This window comes from Toxotes jaculatrix, chromosome 3, assembly GCF_017976425.1.
Source record: "Toxotes jaculatrix isolate fToxJac2 chromosome 3, fToxJac2.pri, whole genome shotgun sequence".
NCBI classification, from domain to species: domain Eukaryota; kingdom Metazoa; phylum Chordata; class Actinopteri; family Toxotidae; genus Toxotes; species Toxotes jaculatrix.
Window position 1 is genome coordinate 20,346,100 of NC_054396.1, and position 13,080 is coordinate 20,359,179.

The 13,080-nt window shown below is 39.7% G+C and overlaps 1 protein-coding gene across 2 annotated transcripts in view; it reads left to right on the forward strand.

Annotated features, from left to right (window-relative positions):
• Positions 1–13,080, forward strand: part of col2a1b (collagen, type II, alpha 1b) — a 45,630-nt gene that overhangs the window by 7,267 nt on the left and 25,283 nt on the right. For both annotated transcript variants that reach the window (XM_041033668.1, XM_041033669.1), the window contains 12 exons: positions 1,431–1,532; positions 2,374–2,451; positions 4,631–4,675; positions 5,835–5,888; positions 7,750–7,803; positions 8,827–8,880; positions 9,417–9,470; positions 9,585–9,638; positions 9,884–9,928; positions 10,041–10,094; positions 10,446–10,490; positions 10,717–10,770. In XM_041033668.1, the coding sequence (XP_040889602.1) occupies positions 1,431–1,532; positions 2,374–2,451; positions 4,631–4,675; positions 5,835–5,888; positions 7,750–7,803; positions 8,827–8,880; positions 9,417–9,470; positions 9,585–9,638; positions 9,884–9,928; positions 10,041–10,094; positions 10,446–10,490; positions 10,717–10,770 (693 nt within the window). The remainder of the gene's footprint in view (positions 1–1,430; positions 1,533–2,373; positions 2,452–4,630; positions 4,676–5,834; positions 5,889–7,749; positions 7,804–8,826; positions 8,881–9,416; positions 9,471–9,584; positions 9,639–9,883; positions 9,929–10,040; positions 10,095–10,445; positions 10,491–10,716; positions 10,771–13,080) is intronic.

A 13,080-nucleotide genomic window follows, 5' to 3' on the forward strand; every position in this document is an offset into this window, starting at 1 on the left:
AGCAGCTCAGTCTAACTAGTCATGTGTCGTTTCCATTAGGCAGTGTGGTCTGGGTTGTTTAACAGATGTGGGACTGTCGGAGTCTCATAATATAAACTTCTGCTTCTCTCTGAGGCCTCACAGTCAGCCAGTGTGGGAAATCAGCTTCGCCGCGTTCGCCAGGCTTTGATCATGACATTAACGCAACAACACTTGTATATATGATAATGGCTGGAGGCGAAGAGTTTATATCATGTAGTCATCTTGTTTATGCAGATTTAAGCACAAGGTATACTGAGATTTGGCTAGCAGAGGTTAAGTAGCTTTTTAGGTGTTCAGCACATTCTTTGTCCAGGATTCCCTTGCAGGGTAATTTGTCACAACATGCACAGAGGTATGCCAAGTAGTCTGATTTGGACTGATAAATCATCAGCATGCAAAACAGCCTCCAAGAGGGAAAAAAAAACTGTATTTTGTTTTGCATTGCATAACTTGCAACTGATATAAAAGTTAACCTATTTTTTGTGCTTTCATTTTTTTTTTTTTTTTGCCTTCAAATTTCCAGTGTATTTATTTAGACAAATCTCAGTCCTGATGGATCACTGTTTGCTACCAGCTGGTCACATGTAGACTGTCAGTGCAGTTTGGAAAAGGTTCAACTGAACATTAGGCTTCTGTCAACAGTGTCTGACGAATGTAGTCCAGCAGTGTATCGTCTGCCAGCAACGGTGTAATGATTTATCCAAAGTACTTATGGGTTCAAATATTGGCACACAGGCCTGAAATGAATCAATGCTGAATTGTAATGATTAGTATTTAACACCTTCTCTGTACTCAAATATGCTTGGAAAGACCATGTTATTTTGCAAGGTGTATTTATAGTTAATAACAATAAGATCAAAAGAAAAATGGAGGATTATTAGTCAAAGATATGTAATTTGCATTTTATTCCAAATATGTGCCCTTTGTTGTCAAAAAGGAAACTGCAGAAAAATCTAGATATGAGCTGCATATGTGAGTACAGCAAAAAAGCAACAATTATTTATCAATCACTCGATAAATTGGTAATATAGATTGCCTCAAGTCTTTTTTTTTTAAGTAAATTTCCCAAATTACCTGGGTCCAGCTTCTCAAATGTAAATATTTGCTAGTTTTTTAGTTGTTAATAATATAAAATTTAATTTACTACACATTTGAATATATCTGCTTAGGAAATTGTGATCAACACGTTTTGCAGTTTTCTCACATTTTATGGATCAAATGTTTAATCAATTGATGGAGAAAACCACCTAAAGATTAAATGATAATGAAAATAATTCACAGTTGCAGAAGTTATCTCTGATTGATATGTATTTTGCTATCAGTCATTACAAATGACCTTATCCTTGTTCTTATCCTTTTTATAGATTTAGATAGATTTCATTCATTTTAATTCTACTTTTCTATTTCAGGGAAGCCCTGGTCCCCGTGGCAGAGATGGTGAGCCTGGCACCCCTGGAAACCCCGGACCCCCTGGACCTCCAGGACCTAATGGACCCCCTGGCCTTGGTGGAGTAAGTATCCCATGACAAGTAGGAGTGGTGGACTGGCATTCACTGCAGACATGGGAGCTGACAGGTCGAACACTGTTGCAGGGCCAAGAGTGGGTTCACTTTGAATGCGTGGAATAAGCAGAGAGAATGGTAAAATGGAGCAGGGAAGAATTCAAGAGGACAAAAGATGTGGGAAATTGCTGGAGATGGGAGGAGGCAGAAAGACAACAGCGAATGGATGCAGAGTGAGAGAATAGATCGAATGCCTCTCATTCTTTGCAGGAGAAAAGAAGGGAGGAGGTGGATTGAGGGGAGGGGAGGTGGAAGGGCTGGAGGTAGTATGATAGACTTGGGGACTTGGGGAGGGGAGGGGAAGGAGCTTTTCTTGGGGAGGGGGGGACAAGGAGAGTCTTTGTGAAGGGGAGAGAGATGAAAACTGTTCACATGCCCTCTGTCTCTGTTCTGTCTGCATCAGGATTCACAAAATAAGCTCTGCTGCTGACAATCCATTAAAAACTGATCCTCTCTCCTGCTAAAATGACACAGCATCCTCCAAACTATGCAAACCAATAACAACACTTTTAACAACACAAGATACATTATTACATTTTGCATGATAGACGCTGAAAAAGCTAAAGCTCAGTTTTATGGTTTATGCAGTCTGAAGTATTTTTTATTTACTTATTTATTTTTGGCCTTTTCTTTTCAGTTTATTCCAACCAGATGCTTTACCCAGCAGTGAAAATTACATCTTTTCCAATTTAGCAGATAACTTTAAAAGCCTGATTTCACTAACAGTTAACCAACATCAAACAACATTCATATTTCATAATCTTACTGTCTTTTCTTTTGTCTTTTTTAGAACTTTGCTGCTCAGATGGCTGGTGGCTTTGACGAGAAGGCCGGTGGCGCACAGATGGGTGTGATGCAAGGACCAATGGTGAGCGAGAGATGATGAGAGCAGCCATGTTCTTGTTTTACAGTCGGCTGCTTATGAATCTGCTAGGATGCAACAGTTTGAGGGCTCAGGAGCAAAACCAAGTGCTTAGACAGACTTGTCTTTCCACGTGGAGGCCTGGGTTAAAATTCTGCATCAGCCAACATCTGCTCAGCTAAAGTACTGGAGTCAAATGCTGAATGCCAGCAAGCTTTTTTTTGTGACTGATTCTGCACTTTGACCTTTGTGGAGGAGCACGAACCAGAGAAGCATCACACAGTTATCAAATAATGTAAACTACGAGATGGACACATCATCATCATCGTTCTTCACCAGGAGAGGAGATACCCATGTAGGATTTAAAATCAAGGATGGGAGAAAACTACGCAGACTACTGATTTAAGACTAGTCCAAGTGATACGTATCATCGCCTGTGTTTTTCCCCTCCTTTACCATTGGTTTTGGGAGAAACCTGAGACATAAAAGTGAGAGCTTTCCCAAATGTTGGAGAAAAGAAACAAGAAAAGTTCTGTGTCCTGAAGGAAAATAAACACCTCAAATGGAGTACACAGGGGCAATTTTATAAACTGAGGAAACAGCCGTTGATCTTCATTATACTTGAAGCCCATGAAAAACCACTGCTGCCATCAGTTAGCTGGCATGGCAGGATGCCTGAGATGGAGTGAGAAGAGGAGCACACTGGGAGTTATTTTGGTTTAGAGGGCCACAGAGCAGCTTGGCAGTGGCTCAGCCCAGCAGAGGTTGGGGTGGGGGGTGGCGGGAGTCTATCAGATCCCCACAGCTAGCTGTGGTGTGTGTGTGGCTTCACTCCTACTGACTGTCCTACCACATGTCTGAGAGCACACCACAGTAGTGGGTCCTTTTGAAGCCAGCCCATGTTTACTTTAGGGTTTGCCAGCGTGCTGGGGGGAGGAAGGGGGGCAGTGAAAGAACAGACTGGACTGATGTTAAATCACAGGTCAAGCTTATAACCCACTGATACACACGCTGGACCCCAAATCATATCCATACGCCTACATACCAAACCCTCAAACAACGCTCTTACTGAAATGTATGCACACACACATAAGTACACATATGCATGTCCCTCAAACACATATTCAGATGTCCGGAAGATATAGAGCCCCATTGATAGGTTTCTACCCGCTGTGGTGAAGGCTTCCCACAGCCACTGAAAGGTGACTTTCATTCCCTTCTGAGGACCACTGTGCCGCACTGTGACGTTTTCTTTGGCTGCAGTCCCTGATTTTTTAAGCATAACCATGATGCTAAAATGAGGGTTTATAAAAATCAAGCCTACTGAAAGGAATATTTTTTTTTTATCCGAGAGGAAAGCCGTCACACGTAATCTGAATCGAGGCATTTTTTCAAAAGTTACCTAAGAACTTGGAATCTTGTGAAGCTGTATTGATACCAACTCGTTCAGCTTCATTGTTCCTTCTACAGCTGATTTTCCTTGTGTATGTGTGTGAGAGAGAAAAGCAATGAAGATTTGGCTCATCACCTCCACAGAATGTGAATTTCTCTTGCTGAGCACTGATGCATGAAATTTAAGCAGAAATTACTTTTGCTTGTGAGTCCAAGCAGAAACAGAAGAGATTAAGATTCAGTCAGAGAAAATTTAGTCTGAGAAATCTCACCTCGTCCTGTTTTGATGCCTGAAATCTTACAGCTCTAAGACCAAGAATTTCTCTTAACCTAGACCTTTGAGTATTGTGTTGTTTTTCATCCCATGCCAAAGTGTAAGAAGTCATGTAGAGTTCAAGACCTTCCCTTAAGAGTACAGCACTGCCACTGATGACCTCTGAACTATGGAAATACACAGCAAGGGGAGGCTGAAAAGAAGTGAAAAGAGAGGGACAGAAAGCATGAGAAAGTCTGAATGCCACTGAGGAATTTCAAACGATTTATGGATTTGACAAGTAGAGCTGTTTTGTGTTGCTTTAGGGCAAAGCAGGTGAAATGTTTTTTAACAGCTTCTGACAGAATTCAAGTGGACCAGAGTGTAGGATTTCCTCTTACACTAAAACAGAATGGCAAAATGTATAGAATTGTACAAGGGTCTGTTTTATGTGTTTGTGTAGTTTAAATAGTGATTACAGGATGCAGTTATATGTCATTAGCCTCATGTTGTGTCTCTTGCCTCTCTTCTTCCCCTCAGGGCCCTATGGGACCCAGAGGACCACCTGGCCCCAGTGGAGCACCTGTAAGTACCTCCTGTACTCCCCAAACAACACATAAGCTGAGCGCACCTGTAGACAAGATCGGTCACAGACAGGATACTGAAGACTAAATCTTATAATTGTAATGTGCTTGATACTGCGTACAAATGCCTCACAGTTTACTCCCTCTGAGTGTATTTAGTAACAATTAAATGTATATCTGTTTATAATTTAATAACAATAAAGACCCCTAAATGACCAGCAGAGAGCATACCACAGTCTGCCAGAGATAAATATTTACACACAGCCCTGTTTTTATGGTGTGTCTGCTGTTTTACGGAGGAAGGTGACACACAGAGAATACTTTCACCTCCCCAGCTGCAGGCTCCGGGGCTTTTTCCTATGCCACAGCCCCAGACATACTGAAGCACACCTGACAATTTACCTTTCACAGAGCCTACTGGGCTTAACCCTCCTATTCCGACGTCCCCACCTCTTTCTGTTCCTGCCAAGCCCTAACTGTAGTGAACCTCCAGAGTAAGGCTATGAAGTTGTAGGCAATGCCATCTGACTTGCCTCAACTTGATGTTTTAATAACCCTAAACCCACATATGGAGAGAAGTAGCTTCTTCTTGGGAATATAATAAAGAAGTCATTTTGTAAGGATTGCTTCTGTAGTTTTCCTCTACCCTGCTGCGGGTGTACATGTACTCGGTTTTGCTGAATGTGTAAGTGTGCTCTGTATTGCAGTTTAAATTAAGTCTTCATTTTAAAGTGAAAATTAAGCTGTGAAGAGAAATAGACAGCATCTGCTACAAATGACCGGACTTAATTGCTCAGTTTTTCAAGCAACAACTGTGAAAAAATACAATACATTCTCTGATTTCAGGTTCTCTAGTGTGAAGACTTGATCTTAAAATGAAAACCTTTTGGTTTTGGATTTTTGGTCAGAAATTTATTAGACTAAACAATTAATTGATTGATTGAAGATATAATCTCTGGATTAATTCATAATGAAAATGTTTAGAGGCTTTCTACATAACAAGTCTGTAATATCAGTGATGCTTAAAAGTAAGATATTTAGTGATGCACCTAGTGATTATTTTTATCTGCTAATCTGACAAATATTTTTGTGATTAACTGATTTGCCACTGTATATATGCACTTTCATCAAACAGTTTGTCTCTTCTTTCTACATCTCAGGGGCCACAAGGTTTCCAGGGCAACCCGGGAGAGGCCGGAGAGCCTGGACAATCTGTAAGTGTCCCCCAGAATACTATTCCTTCCCCAGTCCACATTACATGGTTTGTTATAAATTCTTGCTCTATAGCCTTCTTCAAAACCTCTTTAGATATCTCCCCTCCAGGCTCCCGTAAGCCTCTCTTCTTCTCTTATTTATCTGTCTCTTTTTACTCATGCCTGATTTTTTAAAAGGATGTCATTGTCCACAAAAACACTATTATCACATTACTTCAACAAATAAGGAAAATCAGATATCGTTTATACAGGATAGTGTGTGCAAAGAAAAACAAAGTCAAAGAAAAACAAAACAAAAAAAGAAACAAAACATCATGAAGCTCCACTGTACTGAATAACAGTCTGTTTAACCTTATTCTATCCAGTTTTACTTCTTCATGAGGAAACTTCAGCCTCAGCTGAATCTCATGTAGCTGAACTTCATTTCCATTAACGCTTTCTAACCTTTCACTGCAGACCAGTAAGTTCTATATCCTGTATTTGAGTAGTCAGGTCCTTATATTTCAACATTTACAGCCCTCTTCGGTCACTCGACAGTGCTCATGACGCAAACTCACACTTGTGTGAAGCCTGACATCTACTGGTGAAAGCAGGGTACTGAAGCCTTTCTTTACCAATCTTCTCACTCATGTTGTGCCTCTCCTGCTCTGTTCTTTCTCCTCAGATTAATTACCCCTCAAATAACTGCTCTCAGACACAAGACCCTAGGTTTTTCCCATTAGTTATCACTTTGTGTTCTTCTTACAATCCTCTTAATTTTCTCTGTCCTCAGGGCGCCCCCCTCTACCCTTTACCCCTTACCCCTCCTGTAGTTTTACAAAATCAGACTACCCTCCTGTCCTTCCCATTCCCACAGCGGGTAGACAAGTCAGGGTCTCCCCACTGCTGTGTTAATCTGCTCCTGTGGAGTTCAGATAAGCAGAAGTGCCTTCTCTTTTAAATACATGCCAGTGCATCATTACGTGTGATTAAAATCAAGCTTCTTACCAGAAAATAACTTGACAGTTGTATAGGGGTCACGGTGTTGGTTGAGTGTTTGTGAAGTCCAGAGATAATTTTAGCCTTTGAAATCATAATGAGTCTGTTTTTTTTCTTTCATGACAGTACAAATTCACCCCTTATCCCTTATATTATTGCACTTCAATGTTTTATCCAATATCAGCACTACAGAGTTGCTTACTAACGGCAGGGTAATACATGGAAAAAGAAAAGAAGTCATCCAGATGGAAAAATAATAACAGGACCAAGAGACCTATCACTACACATTCACTGAGAAACCTTAGGAAGAAAATGGCAGGCAGAAAGACTGGAAACAGATGAACTTTATAATAATGATTTAGGATAATATTGAAGTATTTGTTTCATCTTTTTTGCATAATCTTCTCAATTTAACCTAACTGATTCTCATTGAAAAATATTGTCATTAATAATTGTAATATTCTCATTACTGTTCAGGGAATCCTAAACAGAGATGCTTGCATTAAATAGAAAGCAAAGTTCAATGTGTTTCAGATCAGCAAGATAATATCTGATTAATGTGAACTTTAACTGCCACAACTGTTTTTAATGAATCTATTAATAAACACATTACTGATAGCAGCTTATGTCAGCAATTTCAACACACACTTCTACAGGTTAAGTGATAACTGATTGATTAATTGATAACAATATACATCTTTAATGTGTCTCATTTGGCATCTCTGACATGCTTTCTGTCAGGGCTGATTGCAAAGCGAAGGACAGCAGGAGCTGACACCCCATGTTATGAATTGCGACCCAAAAGTCCAAAATTTTGCCCTCTGTCGATTATGAATGGTAACTGTGTTTCACTTTTGCATGTTTTTTTCTTCACCAATAACAGGGCCCTATGGGTCCCCGTGGCCCCCCTGGACCTCCTGGAAAAGCTGGAGATGATGTAAGTGTATCTCAACTTCAAAAAACTGTCACTGCATATTTAAATAGCAGGAACACAGTACTAACTATTCTGATTGTATTCTTTAAAAAAAAAAAAGTGTCAACATCTCTGTTGAGCCCCTTCTTTATCTGACCTAAACCCACCATAAAGAAAAATACATTCTGATTGATTTTTCTTTTCGGACTCCCCCTCCAGAAGTACCGTGTCAGTGTTATGGTTATCATAGGTGAATTATGCTTAGTTTTAATATCCCGCTCCTGACCTTTTGACACATAAAAACACAGAAATAGCGTTCTTTGATTTTTGTTATTTGATTTATACTTTATATTAGTATAGTATATTAGTATATTACTCTTACTACTTACTACTGTACCAGTTTGTACCCTTTAGTTCTGAATGTTATTTTCATCATCTTTGCTTTGTCTTTCAGAGCCATATCTACAGTGTCTGACATTTTTAAATTTGGTGTTATTACTGCTATACCACCATTAAAAACAAGATTTTATGAGAAAAAAATATGCAATGTATTTTATATTGTTTTGTCTATACAACTGCTCTCTGGGTTAACAATTATGACATAAGATGTGTGTCATTACTGCCATGCATTTAGGCCTTTACAGCATTCATTAAATTACATATTGCTTACCAGACTGTAACAATCACACTCAGGAACAACCTCCCAAATTACCGTCTTTCACTTGTGTCTTTTGTTGTTATTGTGACCAAACAAAGATCTCAACCCAAACCCTGACCTGAAATTCTACCATACACTGGCATATTCCTCGCTTATCTGCCTGACAAAAGGGGTTCAAAGAGATCAAAATGTAATTTCTACTTTTAGCCACATGATGGCAGCAGACATGACATATCCCACTGTGCCCACTAGGAGTGCTCATTCTCACATCAACTACATTAACTACACAGTACAGAGTTTTACATTTTACAAAGGAGCACTTACATGTATTCACACTTTTTTTTTTCATGTATTTTTCACATAACTTTTCCGTTCTGTTTCTGTTTTAGGGTGAACCTGGCAAAGCTGGAAAATCAGGCGAGCGTGGACCTCCTGGACCTCAGGTGAGATTTCTGTTGATTCATTCTCGACAACTGACTAGAATGATTTGGGGGAACCACACAATATTTATCTGAACTTTTATACTCTAATGGACTTCACATACAGCTATACTGATGCTGTTACTTCAGAATAACATAATCCTCTCAAACTGTCAGTGTAGTTTTACATTTCATTTTCTATTCATTAAACAATAAAACAGAACTCACCATTAGTAATGGCGGATTACTGTATAAACTAAGTACATCCAGATTTTTTATTATAGAGTTAAAAGTTATTTTAATTATTTTTTTATTATTTTCAGTCTAGCTAAGACTCTGAGCATTTATTGACCAACAGAAGTTGGAGCCAAAACTGGACAACTTCTAAAAGTGCATTTGAAAAAAAAAAATTCCACACTAATGGGAATAATTCACTTTAAAAGTTCCTTCCAACCAGTGGAGGAAATCTTTACAGCAACATTATTTTATTTCATTAGCTTCATCTTCTTTCTCCCTTCTGTACATTAATCTTGAGCATCATCTCTCCTCTTGCATTATAGGGAGCTCGTGGATTTCCAGGAACTCCTGGCCTGCCTGGCATCAAAGGACACAGAGTGAGTGTGTTTGCCGCCTGTTGATGATTTCCACGAAAATTAGGTGGTTCTAGTTTGTGATCTTATTATTGGTTTCCTCACTATCTTGCACTGTCTTGCTGTGCTGTCTTTTAGGGTTATCCAGGTCTTGATGGTGCAAAGGGAGAGACTGGAGCTGTTGGTTCTAAGGTAGGGGCGTTCCTACTAGAACACAGCTTAACATTAAAAAGACAACAACAACTACTACTCAAATAACACTTGGTATTAAATTATTTTTCACTGACCGAGAAATTGTTAACCAAATATAGTGTATATACCCCCCGTAAATTGTAGTTGTTGCCAAGGTAACAAATAATGGGGATTCAAACAAAACATAAATGATCTTTAATTACGGTTCCTTGCCATACTAACAGCCAAATCTTTCCTCTTATTAGGGTGAGTCCGGTGCTCCCGGAGAGAACGGCGCTCCTGGACCAATGGTGTGTATTTCTGAACTTCACAACAACTGAACATCACAACAGAAAAGACGTACAAACCCAGTCTTAATTATAAGAGTAATCTGATTGTCAATGTTTCTTTTCCTCTCCATAGGGACCTCGGGGTTTGCCCGGTGAGAGAGGCCGTCCTGGACCCAGTGGAGCTGCTGTGAGTGTCTTTTTTTTTTTGTTTTTTTTTGTTACTCTTTACTATTACTATTACTATTCACAATAGATGGTTTAGATGCTTCCCTTGGCTTTCTTAGTGTCTACTGGAGAGTTGGTGAGCATTTCCTTAGAATACAGTTTAAAGGTTTTACCTTTAATGTATCAAACTGTGGTACTTGTTAAAATAACACTGTAACTCGGAGGCGTTAACCTCGTTGTGTAAGGTATTATCCATATGTCTCATGTACCAATTTGCTGATTTTAATTGCTTGTGTGAAACTATTTATGTCCCATTATTTTGTCCAACTGCTCTTCTGTCAAATGCTGACGATGCATTGCTTACTATTTTCAGGGAGCACGTGGAAATGATGGCTTGCCCGGCCCTGCTGGTCCCCCAGTGAGTATCATTTTGAGTGTGATTTAATTCATTTTCATAATTTTCAACTAAGTTTGAGACTTATTAAGAAATACAGTTTATAAACACCCAGCATCCCTGTCTCCTCTAACCCTCACTTCTCCCCACACTCCCCTCTGCAGTATAATAGTAGTCTCTACATCTCTAAAACTGAAAGTGTCAGTGATTAATAGTTGAGCTGACAGCCTGTCTCTTTTCCTCTCTGTAGGGCCCCGTTGGTCCCTCTGGAGCTCCTGGCTTCCCTGGCTCTCCTGGTGCTAAGGTAAGTTAACTGGTGCCACTGCTTCTTCTCTCCCTTCACCACTGTTATATTTGAGAGAATAAGTGTGTGTGTCTCTATGTCTGTCCCTTTCTTTCTGCGAGAAATCAAGCCAACATAGCTGTACTTACAGCTGAACTGACTGACTAGACTGACTTTTTCTCACCCAAAACAAAGCTGTGTGTAACAGGCACAATTTTCTTTTTTGTGAATTCTACATAGTTAGAATAAGACTTTCTTGAGTCAAATCAAAAAGTTTATATCGCAGAAAATGGCAGCACACAACTCAGGGAGGATTTGTGGGGACAAGTTGAAATGCTTTAGTGAAATTGGAGAAGGCTGCGCTGCACTGAAAAGTGCTTTAAGCCTCCATCTGTGTGGAAAATTAGGGAGGAGGGGTTTTAAAGTGTTATTCTCCATCTCTCACTCACGCTGTCTTTTTCTTCTTTTCTCTCTCTGCTCTCTCTCTCTTTGCATTTGATTTATTCCTCCTGCATGGCAGACAGGCTTAGCTCTGTGCTCGAGGGCCCAGTGCTAGTGGTTTGCTTTCTTCTTTAAGCCCCTTGCTAGTTTGGAAAATCTTTTAGAGATCACAAATGAAGTATCTCTTTCCAAAATCCTGGAGTTTCCCTGGAAGTAATCAAGTGAAAATGTGTGTCTGTACATGTGGTGATCCATTGTATAAAGTTACATCCATAAACACAGAGTATAGTTTCATGTTTGTCTGCAGGACAGTGTGTGTGCCTCTGTGCGAATGTGTGTTTTTGTGTGACTTTATAATATCACAGGAAGTGTCCCACAGTGAGGAACATTAAATATCTCATATTACATTACTGTGCTGTACCTTCAGGAGCCCGTTCTGTCTGGTTGGATCTGACCTGCCTGTTAATTCCCTGAGAGTTCATGAAATGTAGCCTCATTTTAAGTTTTTCCTTTCTGGACATTATGAGTGAGGCTTTACACATTTAAAATGGACCCAAGATTAAACTGTGCTGCTGAATAGAAGTTGTAATCAGAACAATTTTTACGTAGCTCCAACTGCTCTAGCAGCATTATTTTGCCACCTCTAAAGTACTGAGAACCTTAAAAAAAACTGGCAATGTTCCTCCTTTTGTCCCAGTTTTCACCTCAGCGGCCAGCGGCTTTTACAGTGGGCTAAGGCAGAAGAAAAATTCAATCTACTACATCACCATTTTTGAAAAAACTGACAAACCGTATTATGTCATACTATCGAGTCTGCAAAGTGTACAAAGCTGCAACAATAGCAAAGGAATTCCATTCAGCACCATGAGGCTGCAAACCACCAGTGTGGTAAAATCTCTGGCTTGTGTCCATGTGAGGCAGGGCTACAAAATATTCACTTCAGTTCCTCTGAATAGAGGCCTGAGTCATTTTTTTTTATACTGAACCAGAAGGTCTGCAAAACATTATGCACTTGGCTTTGGATAACATGCCTTGGAGAAGCACAGAAAAGACAGCAAATTGATTATTTTGTTCACTTAAATGCTACTATAGGCTCTTCACCAGCAGGTTGAGAAGCAGACAATGATTCGCCCACTGTTAGAATCACAAGAAGGAGCAGGCAGTCTCTTACTATGAAATGCAGCAGATACAGGCTTAGAATTGGTGATAAGTGCAGCAGCAGCATCAAAGATAGATCAGCATAAATTAGATGCAGCGTAATGAGGATATGAAGAATAGTAAAGCAAGCAGTCACATAAACAAATTCATTTAGGTGGATTTTCTTTTCTTCTGTTGTTAGGCTGACTATGGGGTGTCTGACAAAAGGCATGCAGAGTTTTCTATCAAGCTACTATTACAGGAAAATAATTATGTGACTGAATGGGCTGTGTGCAAGGCCAGTCCTGTTTAAGTCCCCAAAACAACAGCAGCAAGGAGGAAGAATGCAACAAAACAAAACCAATACAGCCAACAACCGACTCATAATACTTACAAGCATATTTTATCACCATGTAAACAGACAGCAGAAAATTTTTCATGTATGCCAAAAAGCACCCAAAGAAAAATGAGCTCAGCAGCCGTAAGAAGGAAAATTACTATTAATACCAAATAATACTTAATACAGGCAGATGACAACCACACAGGATGAGAAAATAGCAGAAGCGATTACCAGCAGCAAACAGGTGCACAGCAATACATACAGCCACGGTGCTACACGGCAGTAATACAAGCAGAAACATGCTCTTGTAAAACTGAAAAATACTGTTTGAAAACAGTTTGATAAAGAACCTTACTTTTATGTCACTTTTCCGAGTTCACTTCTAGTGGGTGTTTTGCCACCAACGACCACAA